Here is a 19,099-nt window from a genome sequence, read left to right as displayed (position 1 = left end):
GAATAGTCTCTGAAATGTCCAACTCCCTGCTGTGGAATGCTCAGAGGGCCCAGTCCATTCTATTTATACTGATTGTATATGAATATTCCTGGAGTATTTGCATGTTTCCCATTTTAGATGTTTTGTGGAGTGGGGGGGGGGCAAGTAAGAGTACATACAAGAGTACGACAGGAGCAGTACTATACAGACTCCAGAAATGCATTTGGCAATAATTGCACAGTGGACAGGTCAGAGTTGTTGACACACTGAGTAGATGACAATATTTATTTCAAGTCTAAAAGACAATTTAAGTTATAGTGTGTGATAAATACATAGCCAATACTAATACTTAATATTATCTCTATTTTAATAATGGGCATGACAATGATAGTAGGTAACAATGTGTCAAACTACTTTATTGGAGAGAGCAGTGTCTTATGTGGTTTTCAGGTATTAGAAATATTTAGAATCGCCGGTGTCCAGTGTAGCCTGTGTAGTGTCCAGTATTTTGTTTGTGCTAGTTGTGGGGTTACTTTGTTTTTGGACGCCGATGTCCATAGTCTAGCCCTCTCATCTTCGTTTAGTGGTCTCTGTATTTTCTCTTCTCAAAAAGCAATTGTTTTGTTGTTTAGAGTGGTGGTGCGTGGTGTGATTGGTTTGTAAATCTGCGCTGTTTGGTGGCCTGTCTTGTTTAAATTCTGTGAGTACTGCATTATGGTGGGTTTGTGTTTTGAGAGGTTTGCTTTGGTGATGGCTGCTTTGATTCTTAGGAATTCATAGAATTCCTTGTTAGGTAGTTTGTGCATCTGCTGCAGTGCTTTGTATGTGAGTGCGTTGCTTCCTGCCTCTAGTTGTGCCGGCACCGTGATGCCTCTGCTATACCACTCTTTGTTATCTAGAGTCTTCCCTTTATATGTTACTTTGGGGTTGTGCCATATTGACTCCCATTTGGAACCTCTGATGCTGACTTCTAGCTCTCTGTCTACTCTCAGTAGCGCCGTTTTTGTGTTCCGGAGTATCGCATTTTTAACTTCTGGGTGCCTATTGGCCGTTATTGCCATGATCGGGTCAGACCCCCCCCCAGGATTCCCCTTTCCAGGTCTAGCCAGACCGGCACGTACACTGGTGTAGGGGCGATCCAGTGTATTCCCTGTCTGGCAAGGCATGCCATTTGGAAGGCTTTGTAGTTCGTGAGGTTCAGTCCTCCTTGTTCTTTTTTTAGTCTGAGCTTTGCTAAGCTGGTTCTTGGCTTTTTTCCCCCACATAGGAACGTGTTGATTGCATTATCTATATGTTTGTGGAAGTCAGTGGTTAGGGTGAGTGGCAGCGTGCTCAGCAGGTAGTTTAGCATTGGTGTGACCATCATCTTGACTGTCTCGATTCTGCCCCACCAGCTAATGAATTTGGGGCCCCATGTCTCTAGCTTGGTTCTGATCTTTTTCAGCATTGCCTCCTCGTGGTCTAAGGTAGACCTAAGGTCCCTCCCGAAGAGGAGTCCTAGATATTTCAGGGGTTTTGTTTGCCACGCCAGACCAGACGTCCCTAGGACTGTCCTAGTGGAGCAAACAGTACACATTTGTTGAAACTGCCACAAAATAAGACAAATGGTTTGTTATTTGTATATGTAAAATTTATTTTCAATAAAATATTTTGAAATAAAAAAAAGAAATATTTAGAATCCTGTGTAAGTACCCTACTTTTCCTACATTGTTACCAACACTCACTATACCTCACACCAATCACAAGCATTTAAACTTTACAAGCAGCCTTTCTTTTGTGCAAAGACTATCTTTTTTCCTCCATGTCACAGTCGAACTTTTTTAAATATATTGTCACATTTTAAATGTGATTGTAATATAAACTCACATCTCGGAAAGGGAGTGCAAGGGGTTTCCGTTGCTTAGTTGTCACTGCTTGCTTTTAAAATGACTACCGTAATGCATTTAAATGCTGTTTTTGTATAAATTTGTTAATGGGCAGCTTGATTTTGAAAGTGCTTTGGCAAATAAAAGAAAGTTTAATATCTTCATGTGATCTACCATATATGGCCAGGTATTGCCGATTCCCTTCTCCATAAATTCCCAGTCTCTTGAGAAACTTGTCCCAACCCCTTCACTCTCCCCTGATGCATAAATGTACATCACACAATGTCTTGGGTTAGGGGTCGTAAAACCTTGGCCATATTTTATTCAAACATAACAAATAAATTACATTTTTTATATTTACAACATTTACAATATGCTGAAAAGACGCGTCCATTAATCCACTATATCAGTACACTAACATTTGTATACATTAATATGAACATTATTTCAGATGGCTAACCTTAACATGTTATCTAATACATAGCCATTCCTGACATAAACTAAATGATAGATTGAGACACAAAGGGACCCCCTGCAGAGCACGATAAGTCCTAGAGCAGGGAAAATGCAAGTAGAGGCAAAAAACCTAGGCAATTAACTGGTCATCAAGCAAGTTCTGTTTTTGTCACGATCTTGTCCACCATCTAGCCACTATGTCTTAATAAGAAAGAATTTGTTCATGTTTATATGGTATTGTGTTGTATGTTTGAATGTTTTGTATTGAATTGGTTCATATCTGTCTGTATAAATGTATCTTATGTCTCTTTAATATGTTGTTAAATACAGAATGTCTCAATATCTTGGATTGAATTGTTTTTATCATGAATTTATAAGAATAAAATAAAGATTTAAAAATAAATGTTTAGTACACTGACTTTGTACATATATCAATGAGCCTGTCATAGGTCGCTTGAGGACCAGTTAATGACCTAGTTTTTTTTGCCTCTACTATAAACTAAATGATATACATTATCGCTTTCCTGCTTATCCCGAGTTGAGCCTATGGGCAAGGTCTTGACTGGTCAAACAACCTGCTAGGTCCCACCCCCCTACCGGAGTGACCTTGCACAAGAGGCCCAGTTCCCCAGAAGGTTATATCCCCTGGGCACCCCCAACACCCTTAATATTATCTACAAGGGGCTGTGCTGTTATGCTAACTTTTGCACCCAACAAAATAGCAAAACAAAGTCCAATACTGAACCTATTCTCAATTGTTTAAATAAAGACCTCTATGAATGAAACATGTCGGTCCGGTTTTTAATAACGTCACTAGTTATTTATTTATTTCACACTAGTTATAATTTTCAATTTTAGATATTTTTTGGGGGGATATTTATGCATGTACAAACATTTACATATATCACAGGAACAATGAATTTACATATTTACACATATATACAAGTAACACATCCTACCTTCAACATTCATACGTCACTCACACCTATCTACAGAAAAACACAACAACAATGTGGACCTTTGTCAAAGAAAATCTATAAGTACCTAAACCCAAATAGATGGAAACATTAGGCTGGATTTTTATTCAAATTTATGAATTGTATCCATAGAAAGCAAATTTGTTATTTTATGAAATGGATTCTAATAAAGTTTATCAAAGTTTGACAAAGAGTCCTTTCACAATTAGGTCAAGTCAGGTCTGCGCTTGTGCTGGGGTTGGGCTAAAAAGCCTACCGGAAGCAGAACTTCCCCTCCCCCCGCACCTTCCAGCCTACCAAATGTAACCTCCCCCTGGATTTTCATGAGAGACCAATGCCCCCCCCCCCACCCCAGACGTCCCCCATGACAATGGTCATGCCTACCAAGGACCGTAGAAAATTCCCACCAATCATGACCTTACTGCAAACCAAAGATACTTCACATAAAATACGACAATGACACCGCCCTGTGAAAAAAATTATTTACAAACATACCTAAAACAGATTTCGAGAGAAACAATTTGGGCAATCTACAAAGAAAACACAAGAAAAAACACACTGCACATCATCAAATCCTGCTGCTTCAGGGGATGGTGTGTGGGGGAAAAAGAGAGAAAGGCTCCATCCGTAGACGGCCTTGTGGAGGATACAGCTGTGGAGCGGTGAAGGAAAAGACTGTCCAACTGCTCCACAGCCCCTTTTAAAACCCCCAGAGGAAAACCGTCCGAATCCGGCTTCCTGGCTTGCTTTCCCCCTTCATACCCCGGAAGCACTTGAGTGCTTTTGGGGCCAAGCTTGTGATGCCCAATCAGGGCGAGGGGAGGGGGGTGCACCCGCCCCTTTGTTGTTTATGGGGACCGGCACAACCCCCATAGGTGCGGCGTGCCCGAGTCACGGTTGGCGCCTTGACATATGATTGTACCAATGTAGCATAAAGCCATACACTAATACTCACTGACTGTTATATTTTATATATATCTGTTGAGCGCATAGAGCTTCTTAACACACTTACCGATCTAATACCAATGTCAACATCTTTAATGGTTGAGTGATGGGCTGGACTAGATATTAAAGAGACTACCTTTAAGTAGCTCCCTGAAACTAGAATGACTTGTCTCAGCTTGTAGATTATAAGGTAGAGAGTTCCTCAGCTTCAGTGCAGCTATAAAGACCAATCATAAGAGACAGTTCTTATTCTGGGAACTCTCAGCAAAGATTTTCAGAAGAACGCACTGAAGGAGTAAAGCGATAAGGAGCAAGTTTACTCATAAATCAGACATGCCTTTTGTTATTTTTCACTGTGGACAGTAGCCAGTCCTTCGAAGAGATTCTGGAATACATGAGCGGCCAAAGTACAGTCATCAAGACGGGAGTAATGTAGGCCCATCTGAGGTGGGAATCTGGATGAGAAGTTGGAGGTGGTGGTAATGTTTTTGTGGAGTTGGCAGATAAACTGAGTTTTGCATAGTGTGATCTTGATTGAATATGAGTGTTTGCAGCAAATATAGACTCCCGTCAAAATATGGGAGAATGTTTATTCAGGACGCGTCATTGGGCAAAGCAGGTATTGCCCAATCTTGAGGCACTGAGGTTTAGGATCAGTTTGATGTCAGTAAAGACATCAATGTAATGAACACACATTTGAGTTATTAATCTCTGTTTCTGCCTTATATGAAGTTGTTGTTCTCCAAGACTGACTTCTTCCATTCCCTGTGGTGCGTAATGAACAGTCACTGCTGATCTCAGGTGTGTGATAAATGCCAGGACTTTCCATATGAAAACCAAATATCTGCATAGACATTGTTTAGGCTGCCATCAAGGTCAGTTATGGAAGCGTGAGCCAAGGATGGATTTGCTCCAATTTCTACAAAAAATAATGTGTAGTTGTGACTTCCTATGTACCTGGAAGCCCATGTTACATGAAAATATCTCCTGCAATATAAAATTATATGTTACTTTTAATTTCTATCTTTTGCGTGATAAAAAACACATACAGTTAATCTGGGTTGATATGACCAGTAGAGACATTAGAATGCAGTTTTGCTGTATGTTTACAGAAGTTATGAAATATGAGAATTATTCCACCAAAGTCTCTACATTGCATTCTTCGTAGACCAACTACAGGATGGGTGGAAGGGTCTGTCCTAAACCTGGCATGACACATCTCTGATTAGAGAGTGTATCGGTTAAGTAGCACCCGTCTCTAGTTATAGTACATGTCCAAAGATATTTTCTGGTGTCCTCTGAGTGCTCGAGGCCTAGGCTACATTTTGGATGGTGAGTGGTTTTCCTCTGTAGTCCAGGAGTCTGAACAGGAAGGGATAAGGCTTATCTGGGAAGGCAGAGGAGAACTTTGCACAGCGGAGACAAGATTTCACCCTCATGGTGTTTAGGTGTATGGAAATCTAAAATAGAAGTGATGCAAAAGGTCCCCTTCCTAGAACAAAAGGTGCACACATTCTCTACAAATATGGCAGTGGGAAGTGTGGGCGTCTACGAGAACTGCTTCAGAGCTCACCAGCAGCCAGTTACAGACCTATACCAGGTATATTTCCAGGTCGAGAACCTGCTTGAATTCGAGAAGTGTAGGCCAGCCTGCTCTACTTCCCAGAAGATTTCCCGACTGCAAGTCAGAGTATTGGAGAGAGTTCTCTCCAGCACTTTTTAAAGTGTCTCCAACACCCTTTATTTCTACTCCTTGCACCAATGTTCTGCCTAGGCCTAGGGGGTCTACAGAATCAACTGAAATAGGTTCAAGTGGAAGTAGGCCTAAAGAAACCTGCCATTTATATAACTAATTTTACAACTTAACCTTAACTTAAGAATTAAAAATGTTGAGCCGCAGAGAGCCTGCATGTTGAGCGGGCATCAAGCATTAGGCTTCAGTTTGTACTTCAATCCAGTCACCATAACTTGGAGCCCAGGGTCCTGAAGCCACCTTCCACTTGCATGGATTCCAGCTCGAAAATGCGCCCACGTCGTTCTGCTTGCTGTTCGCTCTGGAGATTCGAACCGGAAACACTGCAAGCACAGCCCACCTTGCAAAAGAGTGTGGCCCTTTAAAATTGCCTCTTAGATTTATTCTGAGCTAAAGTTTTTGCCTTGTTCTGCATCTTTAAGCGGCCTCACATTGCTTCAATAGGTGAGAGACAGTGATTTAACCCACTAACGTGAATCAAACTGTCCATTCAAACGGAATTGACCTGAGAGTACTTTAAAATTGTTTTTATGTATTCTGTAGCTGTTTTGAGTGGTTTTTGCAACATATTTTCGTCAGGGTTTGTAAGGGATCCTTAGTTTCTCCTTAGCGTGTGGCTTGACTTTTTTTATTTTACCTTCTTATCTAACTTGTAAGGATCTTCGATTTCTTTGACAATTAAATTCTTTAACAAGTTATAACATTCTTACTGCATAAATGCGCCATCTCAGCTGAAAGCGTTTCTGCCAGCCAGTCTGCTGAGGGAAAACCAATACATCCAAATAGAAACCAAGCAAATGCTTTGGGTCTCAATGTTTGGGCCTTTGAGAGCCAGGTCCCAACTCACACATGCAAGCAGACACTCACACTAAACACGCACACAAACATTTACACTCGCTCTCTCACAACTCACACAGTAGTGCACCACATCAAGTGTGCGAATGTTAGCTAGATCCATGTCATCAGAATTTCATGTTTCTTTTCCAGTTCTCAACCTTTCTGTTTTAAGTCTTTTTATGATGAATGCTTTTATTATATTCCATTTATCTTTATTCATGTTTATGAATATATATTGGGGCCTGCATCTTTTAATTATTTACCTTGTTTACTTTTATGATCTTTCATTGCGAGATCAAATAAAGTGTATTTTGACTTTGTTTTAAGTCATTGTTCTCAGGTTTCTTATGGATATAAGGCTTGCCTTCACCTACCAGAACAAACTTGCATATCTCCTGTTCCCGCCATTTTGCTCCCCAGGGAGTGTAGGAATGGTTGGGTGGGGCCTCCTGGGATGGCCAAAGTGGATAGGGAGGAGTTGCATATGCAAAGCCAATTGTGGGATATTAAGGAAGCATGCACTTTACAGCAGGTCTGACTAAAGTGTTTCCGATAGATTCCAAGTTGAATGAATTGTCGAGTCAGCGAAGCTTCTGGTGCAGATTTACTGCAAATTACAGTTCTCTCCTAGCCAACCATACTACCTGTTCCATGGACCACTGAAGCGAAGACAAGAATATAATTCTAGAAAGTGAGGTTCTGCTAGCATTATAAGCGGGACACTGAGGGGAAATATATCTAACTCATCTCCAATTCTGTGTAGTGTTAATCATTCGAAACTTTTGTACCACACGCGCCACACCCCAATTAGCTCCTTGCGCTTAAGTAACAAGTGTTATTTTTACATCTCTTATTCTTAGTATTTAAGCTCGTGAATTGTAAACAGTTCTTATAAGCTAAGCTTCTTTAGCGGCTCACAGGTGAGCTGTAAGCCTATACTTATTGGCGGGAAAACCAAGTAGGCTGAGAGGAAAAGTCAGTGGCTTAAGGAACACACATAGACAGCATCCTGAGTGATTGCACACTGGTCTCTGTGCATTTTGTCATTAAAATAGAAAGATGTTTATAGTATAGCACAGCAATAGATGCTACAGAGCCCCCATGTTATCGCACATTTTTGCATATGCGGAATAAATACGCCTGGCCAAACATTATAAGGATATTGCAAGTCACCGAAGAGTCCAAATAGAGGACTGAGCCTGAAAACCGAGTTTCTTTGTAAGTTCATGCAGCTACAACATGACTCATAGTATCCTTGTGTTCCTTTTAATACATTGCAACAAAGTCACTTTTTCCATAAACCAGTTAAATTCTTGGAGTGTTGTTCTTTCATATGAAAGAGATAGCATGTTTGCAAACATGAAGCATAAAAGTAGAATCTCTAGCATGGACTCATTTAGAGGCTGCTAGGGGTCGAGGCTGCGACCCCAGGCTGGCCCTTTTTGACCCTAGACTCAAAGGTGGCAAAGTCAGTGCCAGGAACAAAGTGGCAACTTGTGCTTATGAATGCTGGTTGAGGCACCACTTTCTTGTTTCCAGTCAGTTTTTTTATTACACCAATAGTGAATAATATCATTTCATTCACTATTAGTCTAGTTTAAAAATGAAGTACACTTAACTGGAATATAACTCTGTCTGGCAGCTGAGGAAAGTAAAAAATGCTTTTAAATGTATGTTCTGTGCATGCTTACAGGTGAGAGTGCACATATGTAAGAGAGAGGGTGTGTATGAGTGAATGTGTGTGTATTTGTAAGCAAGTGTGTTTGGGTGAAAGTACAGGTCATATGGCATGTGATGTCACTTCCGCTACCTTTGACATTTTGGTGAATTGATGTCCATGATCTCTCGTGCAAAAATAAATATACAAAAAACAGTTAGCTATTGGTTGCAAAAAGATATTAAAATCAGTTGATTACAAATAAGATTTTAATAAAGTGCTTTAGCTGAGAATGTTTAGAAACATGAAGAGAGATTGTATCATTCCATAATTAACTAAATTGTGCAAAAAATAAACATGTTTGCATAAATATGACCTTTTGGCTTATCACTGTTCACCTAGAAAAACAGAGCAGGAGGAAAAGCCAGTTGTTTCCTTTTTTATAAACTACAGATTTAATTATGCTCAATGTCCTACATTTCACCTTAGCTGCTGGTTCTGGCACTAGGCATTGTGACATCAAAAATCCACTGAAGTAAGTTATTATAGTTGATTGACGATGTCATTTGGAAGTGTGTAACAAGTCGCCTGTAACAAGGACATTTGTGACTATATTTTTTATGCAGAGATTGCAGGATCCCATGTTGTATATGCTTACAAATTATCCATAAAAGTGCTACAAATATGACAAAAAGTCCCTGGGTTAGTTGTGAGAAATAAAACAAAAGAAGTTGTGTATTTGCTTCTGTGTGTTGCTTATAACTTGCTGAAAGCCAGAAGTGGTTTATATTGAAAGAGCTTGTCTATTTTCATTAACCTACCAATATTTCACACGTAACAGAGGTATTTTGGGTGTCTAGATTCACATTGCTAAACCAGAGTTATTACAATACCTTACACATTGCCACTGCCTCTGGTATTCATTTATTGTCGCATGGAAGACCCATTTCTCTTCATATGAGCTTGCTTGCTGTTGCTGGTAGTCGACAGCAACATTATAGTACAATTGAAGCAATTTTATAGAGGGAGCACACATGTTTGTGAGTTAATCACCAACATTTTTTGACCCATCAGATTTATTTGTGGAAGAAAAGCAGTTTCAGGGCAATTTTAACATCTATTAAGTCATCCATCCAATTCATTAATCGGAATAAATTCAGAGCATGTCTTATGTGATACATTATCAAGGCCTAATTTGAAGTTATTAACTGTATTGTTACTCCTTACATTTCCAATCAGTGTCCTTTTCGCAGTAGCATGTAATATTTATGAACATTTCCATTTAGACATGTGTAGTGCTGCCCAAACTGTTGTGTCAATGACATTCATTATTATCTTAATCAGTTCCTACATCTTGTTTAAATCTTTTAATAATGAAGTTTCACACATGGCAGTCCTCTTCAGTTGTGATAAAGGGATGACACTGAAAGGCAAGATGCTCATTTCAGTTTCTGCCTTTTATTAGAAGTAATGAGAATGTCCACATGCCAAATTTCATTATTAAGATGGAAGCTAACATTCCAGGTATCATGGTAATACGAGTGTGGTAATTTTCTCATCCTTAAATATTTGATATGGCCGTATCCCTTGTTAGCCACTACTGAATTGGTAATAACATCGAAACTCGGTGTTTCCACACCAATTTTTACATTCCATTCCTCATTTTAAGACTATTTTTCATGTACTACTTCCTTTAGCTCTGACCTGGTGGAATGTTTCCTAGAAGTAGAGAAGTGACTGTGTCTCCCACTGGCCATTGCAGGCAGATTTGCCATAATTAAGATGATGGTCCTACCTAAATTTATATCTTTTTAATAATATTCTCATTACCCTCACAAATAGTTTCTTTTTATCACTGCAATCCCATCTCATCAGGTTGGTCTGAGTTGGAAAACAGCCCCATGTTCGCTGAAAGATACTTATCTTACCGTATGATAGGGGCGGATTTGGGGTACCGGATTTTTATTTATACTGTCTAGTAGCACAATGTAGTTTTGCCTTTGCTTGGTACCACGCCAGGATTCTGTTTTTGCGCCCTGAGGCCGACTTTGTCCTCCCTGAACGGCTTGCTGCCATCTTGCCCAAAGGCGAACCGAGGGACCCTGTCGACATACAAACGGACTCGACCACTAGTTGGGCATAGAGCATACTACAGCGATACACTGGCACTTCGGCTTTGTACTCGTCGCCCCTTCCTCTCCCTAACGCCCGCTGGCTCCCCATTACAGGCGAGAGACTTGTGCAACACACGTTGACTAAGTTTAACATTTTAACGATAGGTGACTTGTACCCGGGCAGTCACATCTTTTCGGCCACAGAGGAAGCTCGCTTCCAAGAGGCCACGTTCATGGACAAATTTGTTCTTAATCATCTGTACTCAGCATTGCGGGCCATGATAAATGGCTTTCCTTTAGCGCCTGACTCGTTCGCTCCTCTGTCCCTCCTTATTGAGAATGAGAGCGGAGTGCACATCGTATCCAAACTTTACAAAGTTTGCTCCGCACAAATCCCTATCATAGATGCCAAGCTTTGTGCGGAATGGGAGACTGATTTATGGTCACCCGATTACGGGCGACCAATGGGCCATTTGCTGTAGAACCAAGAAAGACATCTCATTGAATAGCCGCCATAAATTATTATACTACAAGTTTCTGCGAAGAATGTACATGACTTCAGCCAAGATGCATAAAATTGATCCCAGTTGACCACGTGCATGCTGGAAATGCGATACCAGCACGCTGATTTTGCCCACCTGACTTGGACCTGCCCCTACATGTGCTTCTACTGGGAGCTAGTGCACTCAACATTAGGGGATATTCTTGGACTCACCCTTGTTCCTTTTCTGGAAGTGGCGCTTATGGGTTACATAGTGAACTTCCCTAAGACAGTCCGGAAACTTGCATCCCTTGGCCTCCTGTTAGTAAAACGGGGGATCGCATTACACTGGGCAGCAAGGTTTCTCCCACATCACAAGGCTAGTTGAACAGTTTAGCCCACTGTAACACAAATAGTGAGATCTACTCCAGCACGTTACCCTGCACCGCACGCCCCAAGGATATTTGGGGCCCATATAAAGTATACATCGACGCCCTTCGCAAATCCACCACTTCTCAGACAAGCTCGGGTATAGTACCCACAGGTATAGGATAGGTAATCAGACTTACACACTGACAAGTCATCTCAGGCGACATCCTGCACTGCAAGGTTTAAAACCAACGCTCTCACACCACTTACTCATAATTATGTTTTTGGGATGGAAGCACAACTAGCTCGGCAGTCACAGAATGTTTCATCAATAGACTGGAGGGGTCCTTCAGTAATATGCTTAGCCAACCACTTACTACAAATAAGTATGTTTTATTAGTCATTGTTTCGAGATAGAGTACTGTCAAATGCCTTCCTATATGTCAATGTGATATTTCCATCACAACAGTATCTGTTTTACAGTGACCAATAACGATCGTAGCAGATGCTTCTATTTTGATCATCAATAAAAACTAAGTTAAAAAAAGAATGTTTCCTAGAAGCACCTGCAGTAATACTGAATGATAAATTAGAGCATTACTTGTACGAGCAATGTGGGTGAAAACTCCAGTATCTGCTCCAATGAGTATAAAATGAGGGCCACTGTATCTTGCTCAAATGAGTTGGAGAAACTGATCAAGATGACAATCACTGTCATTTGTTTTAGCGTTGACTATAAATTGGTTTGAGTAATGAAATGTTTTTGGTGAAGTACATCTCTTGATAAGTATTACATTTTATTTTCAAACGGACATTGATAACAGCCATTCTGTAATCAATATTCTGCCTTATTAAAATATCTAATCTTCTTTAATAGTAATTTTCTTTAGAAGTAAATCAAATTCTATATTATATACTATTGAGTCTTGACCATTCATCCATTTCAACTGTTCGCTTTATTCAATGACTGTTTCAGGGTGTCAGAGTTATTATTTCAGATGAAGAGTTACATACTTCAAGCATCCATCGAATTACGGATATTCTATGAAAATATACTCAACCGCATTGCTTTCTAGATAATTTATTCATTACAGATTGCCCTTGTGTTATCAATGTACATTTTTGATACTGCTGCTTATAAAATTATCAACATGTTTCAATCATTAATTCATTTTAATGATCTGCTCTAGGGCAAATTCATAACTAATCATAGCACGTTCCATATAATCTTCTGTTCACAATTGCTACCACTCAGATTATGCTAGTTTATTTCATAAATGTCTACTATGTGTTTAATGTATTAAAACAAATATGGACTAAATATGGGCAAGGTTCACATTTATATACATGTTCAATATACACCTGCCTAGTAGAAAGAATATTTTCTTTTCTATTACAATTACATGTAGTGGTAGTCTTCTTTTAAATGTAATCTTTTTTCTGCGAGCATAAGGCTTCTATGTTTAGGTGATGGCATGTTTTCTTTTTTTTTCTTGTTTTTAATTTGATGGTATGGGCTTGCAGTAAAAAATAAAAAGTAACCCTAGGACTTGCTTGCAAAAGCCAGACCTATTGGCTTTGCTGGTGATTTTTCTATTTAGAATGACAAACAACAATGGTTCCTTGTTTCCTGCAAATCTGCCACAGGCCATGTGTCTGAAACCTGCAACTTCTTTTTAAGTAGGGAAGTTCTACTTTACATGGAAAAATAAAGTCACTGATGGTCTTGAGAAGAGACCAACTCTATCCCACAGATGTAAAAGAATATTACATTGCTCAGAGGAATCCAATTCTCGACTGTGAGTGGATTACGCATAACACAATGGAGTCCACAGCTACAGCCCTTGCATATGCTACTACACACCAAAAGATAGAAATAAATATATACAAGAAACTCGTTTCTGGTTCCTAAGACAGTGATTTACCATAAATATGTTGCAGTTGAGCAAGAATAATATGATAGTAGCAGGTGTTAGATCACAAGACACAGACAAAAATTACAGACAATCAGAAAGTCTTGACATCACTGACCTCATTTGTTAACTATATCAGGCAATTGCGGATAACAGAGTCAAAAATGTTTGGTAACCCTTGGTGGCTGGTCTGAATGATCAATTTTATTTCCAATGCTCCCTATTTTGTCTCATGTCATATTAACTAGATGGAAAGCTTCTATGTTTTTTCTTTTGAAAAATCGTGAATTTAAATAAAAATTTTTAAAATCCAACACCTGTGGCTGTCCTGAATTTAGTGACTAGAATAAGGTGGCTAAAGAATGGACACATATTTCTGGAGTCAGAGGAGACTATTTACTTTTGTTTACTTGAATTGTAAACAAAGATGTTTTTTGGTTAACAGGACTTCATGGTATCCACTTATTCATGGATAGCCAGTGACATTTATTTTTACAATTGGGCACATCTTCAGTTTGGGAGCATACATTATTTTTTTTTTGCCTCTAGTCCCATACCTTCAGGGGGTGTTATGTGTCACTGAGTACACATCATTATAAAGAAAAGGAGTAATGTGAGCATCGAGCACAACGAGTTGAGCGATGATAAGGCCTTTGCTTTTTTTTATTTTTATCACCAGGGATATTGTATGCTGGTGGCAGCCTAAATGTTCTGTTCACTGAGATGAATAATTTACACTTTAGTTGAAGCCCTTCCGTGACAAACAGACAAAAGTTCTAGTGACAACTCTACTAGTCTGTGACCTGTTCCAAGGTGCTTGGAAGGTGGCTGTTGACATGAACAAACAAAAATATGCTGAACGGTTCTTTTCTGTCTCTTGCAGATGTTGGTGGGCCCGCAGATCCCATTGCTCCCACCATTATCATTGCCCCCAGTAACACCAGTGTGGTGTCAGGGACGTCTGAGGTCACCCTGGAGTGCGTGGCTAACGCCAGGTAGGTTTTCACAGCCAAGTAGATACTTGATGTGCTTCAGATAGGCAGTGGCGGCTGGCATCTACAGGGAGGGGGGAGACCGACGTGCGCAAATATTTTAATTTAAAAATACAAAAAACTTACCTGAACCGAGGTCCTCTGACGTCCTCCGCTCCTGACCTCTTCTCAACCGGATGCTGCAGTGCGGACACAAATCCTGGTGCTGCTCTCATGCTCTGAGAGCAGCGCCCTGATTGGAGGGAGCAGCCTCACTTGCCACTCCGAAGGACTCTCGAGCCCTGCACTTTAGAGGTTTCAAAGTACGCATGTCCAACTGGTCGTCGCAAGACGGACTTCCAAAGGCACATGCGCACTTTGAAAAGTGCAAACAAAGCCCACCTCCTCCCTGCTGCTGTCATTTAGCAGCATCTCCCATCCTGACGCTTCAGGACGGGAGGATGAAAAATAAGATGGTAATGTATTACCATTCTATTTTTCATCTTTGGGGGGTCACTTAAGTGGGGCGGTGTTCCTGCGCTCTAACGGAGGAGCTTCCCCTGAAGAAAGGGATGTGCTGGGAGCTCACTCGGGGATAAAACTAGGAATCCTGGGTAATTAAAAATATCCTTCTTCTTTGTATCCTGATGTGCAACATTAGAAGCTACTAACTTACCTCCTGCCACCGTAACTATTTGTTTTTCTGACCCCCCAGTTTGCCTCTTAATCACCAGATTCATGTGAGTTCTTGTGTACATTTTGTCTCTGCCCCTCCAGGCCTCTGATCAAGCTCCACATTATCTGGAGGAAAGATGGTGCAGTGCTGGCCAGCGGCATCAGCGACTATGGCCGCCGGATCACCATCCTCAACCCCACCGTCAGCGACACTGGTTACTATGAGTGTGAGGCTGTTCTTCGCAGCAGCAGCGTCCCCTCAGTCCGCGAGGGTGCCTTCCTGTCCGTGCTTGGTAAGGGTCTGCAGAAGCAAACCAACTTTGCAACAGATCAGTTTTATGTAAAAATGCCCATGTTCTAATTAATAAAGCAACAGATATACCAATACATAACTACAAACACTTAACATAATGCAATGCATTTTGCTTAAATAACAATGTTGTAAATGGTGTTTCTTAATTGAAAGTGTATAATTTTTATTTCTATGTGTTTATAATTGCACAGTTTCCCCGTCACCTCGGCTCACAAGCTGCCTTTCCCAAGGCTGCTTCGCTGTTTATCGAGGTGGTGGATTGACCCAAACCCCTTTTCTTTTAAATAAATGCCTCCTACCCACCCCATGCTGTTGCTACCCATCATTTTTGTTCCTACCACTCTAAGATGGCTGCCTTCTCTGTCATGTGTCTTTCTTCACTTCTGCCTGCCTCTACTTCCAAAACGTAATTTTTTTTTACTCTTCATTTTAAAACAGCTTTAAAGAACAATCATAGTTTGGTTTTCTGCTCATAGTCTGAATGTATATTTAGAGACATGACTACTGTATTTTAATATGCATAGCTGGATGGGGTGGTATTGGGACAAAAAGTTTCCTATGCTGTGGGCCTGTACAGTTATGTACTTTTGACAAGAGACGCAATTTCCTTCCTTTAAATGTCGCAACTTTATTATGGTTAATACTTCGTTGTTTGTGTTTTCCTTTATTAATTGACATTCTTCTAAATAAACATTGTTGTACATTGTTGTACATTGGCCTTTTTTGTAAATTCTCGAAGTGACCTGTGCTTTTGGAACGCCAGAAGCAGAATGGCAGAATCAGGACCTCCTTATGTAAGAATTCCATGAAATACGTGCAAAAATAACAGCTACAATTACCTGATAATTTTAGCATGCTTCGTGTGTCCTTTAATAAACTCAAACAATCACGGCGGGTGGAAAATTACTGCTTGGCTTGGAGTTCACTCCAGAGGTGATAATTCTGTTTATAGTGCAATTATACATTACCGCCAGCTGTATGTAATTACCAGGGGGACTGAATACTGACTGAGGCAATTACCTCCAGGAATAAAACAATCTGATAGCGGACTCTACTTCCACGTAAATAGCAGCTAAGCAAATAGCAGTGGGCGTAACATGTAAGGCTGGGAGGTATGCATTTGCAGCCAGTGGTAAGTTTGTCCCGGTTCTGTGTTGGCCAGAATTACTACTCACAGCAGCGGACTATTGTCACTGGCAATCTGTCTATCGCCGCATCCATTATATATCCCGGTCACTGCTCCAGCCCCACTGACCTCCCAGAGGCCCTGGTCTTGCAGGGAACCTGCCTGACTTCTGTTTGGGATATTCCAGTGATAATGTGGGTGTTAACAACACGTGGTGTAAGTGAAACACCAGATGTAGGGGCGTGGCAGGGGATATAAGAACCTCCAAAGAATTTGCAAGATGGGCTAGGGGGCCCTTATGCTCCAATATGTAAGATGGATCTTTTCAAGGGCAGGAAACAAAGACAGAACTTTTATTGTCTCTGGTTGAGCAGCTGGGACTTCAAGGTTTTTTCTGAGCTGGGCTCTTTCCATTTAGCCCCAGCATTTCATTTTCCCTTTCCATGTCAGCATTGTTTGAAGAACCTGGGGAGGGGGTCGGCCGGCGGGAAGCACACAGGGGCGGGGGCACAGCAGGGGGTTAATAATAATTTTTTATTAATCAAGCCTTGCTTGGTGCTGCCGGCCACCTCGCGCTCCTCTGTTCCTGCTCCCAGGAGTGCCTGTGATAGCATCAGACTCCCCAGCCAATCCCCATGCTGCTCTTAAGCATGATGGAAGAGCAGTGTGGGAATTGACCTGAGCAGGCTGGATTAACGCTGGCTCAGGCGCAAGGAGTCTGTGCTGTTTCTCCAACCCGGCTGTATAATACAACCGGGTTGGAGAAACCTAAGTGCGCATTTCAGTTTGGCCAGCCTGAAACAGAGAGCCAAACTGACATGCGCACTTAAAAGTGCACATTTACCCCTCCTCCGCCCATCTCCCATGCCCCGGCCTGCCCCTCCCTGCACATGCTGCTCAGAGCAAGCAGATGAAAAATAAAACAATAGCAAGATATTGTTTTATTTTTCAACTGCTGACTGAGCTAGTGGGTCAACGCTCCTCTGCTATTGCCGAGGCTACACCGCTGTTTAGAGTACACTGCGCATGTGTACAGAACATCATGCTTCTGATGCTGGTGAAAGTGGCAGCAATGGCCACCACTTTTTAAAAATGTAATAAACAAGATTCCTTTTTGTGTGCTACTCCTGAATCAGGCCAACCAGTGACAGGAATGAGTATGTGGTGACCCTCAAGCAAGAGTCAAATGCCAGCTGCAGCAGCTGATGTCACTTCTCAAGATTGCAGTTAAAGTTCAGTGAACGTTTCTAGCTTCACCTATTCTACCCTGTTACAGATTAAGTAAAAGTAACAATCTGAGGGTCCTGGTGCAAGCATAGTTGCTTTAGAACCGTACATCCGCCATGTCCTTGTAACATCCTTTGACTCCCAGACCCTGCCAAGAAACTGGAAAAAGGCAATTGTGTTACCTATTAGAAAAAAACCTAATGTAAGCCATGATGTCCTGGAGAACTTACGACCTATCTCTCAGCTACCCTATACCGCGAAAATTGCAGAGAAAATGGCAAATGTGCAATTGATGGCATTTGCGGAGAAGAATAATCTCCTGCACCCCTCCCAATCGGGGTTCCGAAGAGGCTTCTCTACTGAGACGGCCCTATTACGAGCCACCGAAACTCTACGTCAAGGAGCTGACGCAGGCCTAACCATGGCACTGGTCATGCTAGACCTTAGTGCAGCGTTCGACACTGTAGCACATATCACCTTGCTACAGTGTCTGAACAGAGGAGGTGTGACTGATAGAGCACTCGGTTGGCTTAAATCGTTTCTGACGGGCAGAAGCTTTCAAGTTCAACGGGGCTCGTTTCAGTCTGAGGAGAGGTTATTGGAACAGGGGGTGCCACAGGGCTCTGCTTTAAGTCCTACCCTTTTTAACTTATATATGGCCCCCCTGGCTGAGTTAGTTCAATCGTTCGGCGTAGAGATTGTCTCCTACGCCGACGATACACAGCTCTTACTCACCCTCACCCAAACGCCTGCTGCTGGAGCCAATAACTTCCGAGCCTGTATGCAAGCATTGGCCACTTGGTTGGATACTCACTGCCTAAAATTGAACGGATCCAAGACAGAAGTCTTGGTGGTTGGTGGTGATCAACGGCTTTGGACATGTGACTGGTGGCCAAGCTGTTTAGGCGATATGCCTACACCATGTCCTGAAGCTAAAAACTTAGGGATATGGATGGATCCCACACTCTCTTATGAGACACACATCAACCGTTTAGTAGGCAAGTGCTTTGGAGTCCTAAAGACTCTCAATAAAACCCTGGACCTCCTTCCTTTGGAGGCTCGGCGTACTATGACCCAGGCACTGATTACGTCATGCCTCGACTATGGGAATGTCCTCTTCCTGGGAACTTCTAGTAAAAGCATAGGACGACTCCAGATATTGCAAAATGCTGCAGCCCGCCTAGTGCTTAGACTCCCACGAAGAGCCAACTCTAGAACCACCCTGGAGGCCCTCCACTGGCTCCCAATGAAAAAAAGAATAATGTACAAAGCCCTCCTAATATGTCATCGGATCCTTTGGCATAAAGCTCCCGGCTATCTGACAGGTCTGGTTACCTGGTATGAACCACGCAGATCGCTTAGATCGGGCGGCATGGGCACGCTTGTGACCCACCGCTATAGGAGAGAAAAAATGGGAGGTCGGTCCTTTAGAGTGGCGGCT

At 41.6% G+C, this 19,099-nt stretch overlaps 1 protein-coding gene across 1 annotated transcript in view; it reads left to right on the top strand.

Annotated features, from left to right (window-relative positions):
- Positions 1–19,099, top strand: part of SDK2 (sidekick cell adhesion molecule 2) — a 590,299-nt gene that overhangs the window by 291,516 nt on the left and 279,684 nt on the right. The window contains exons 6-7 of the mRNA XM_086929413.1: positions 14,230–14,341; positions 15,095–15,285. Of these exons, the coding sequence (XP_086785539.1) occupies positions 14,230–14,341; positions 15,095–15,285 (303 nt within the window). The remainder of the gene's footprint in view (positions 1–14,229; positions 14,342–15,094; positions 15,286–19,099) is intronic.

Source organism: Lissotriton vulgaris, chromosome 7, assembly GCF_964263255.1.
Source record: "Lissotriton vulgaris chromosome 7, aLisVul1.2, whole genome shotgun sequence".
Taxonomy (NCBI): domain Eukaryota; kingdom Metazoa; phylum Chordata; class Amphibia; order Caudata; family Salamandridae; genus Lissotriton; species Lissotriton vulgaris.
Note: the sequence above shows the minus strand (reverse complement) of the source record. Positions and strands in the feature narration are given on the sequence as shown.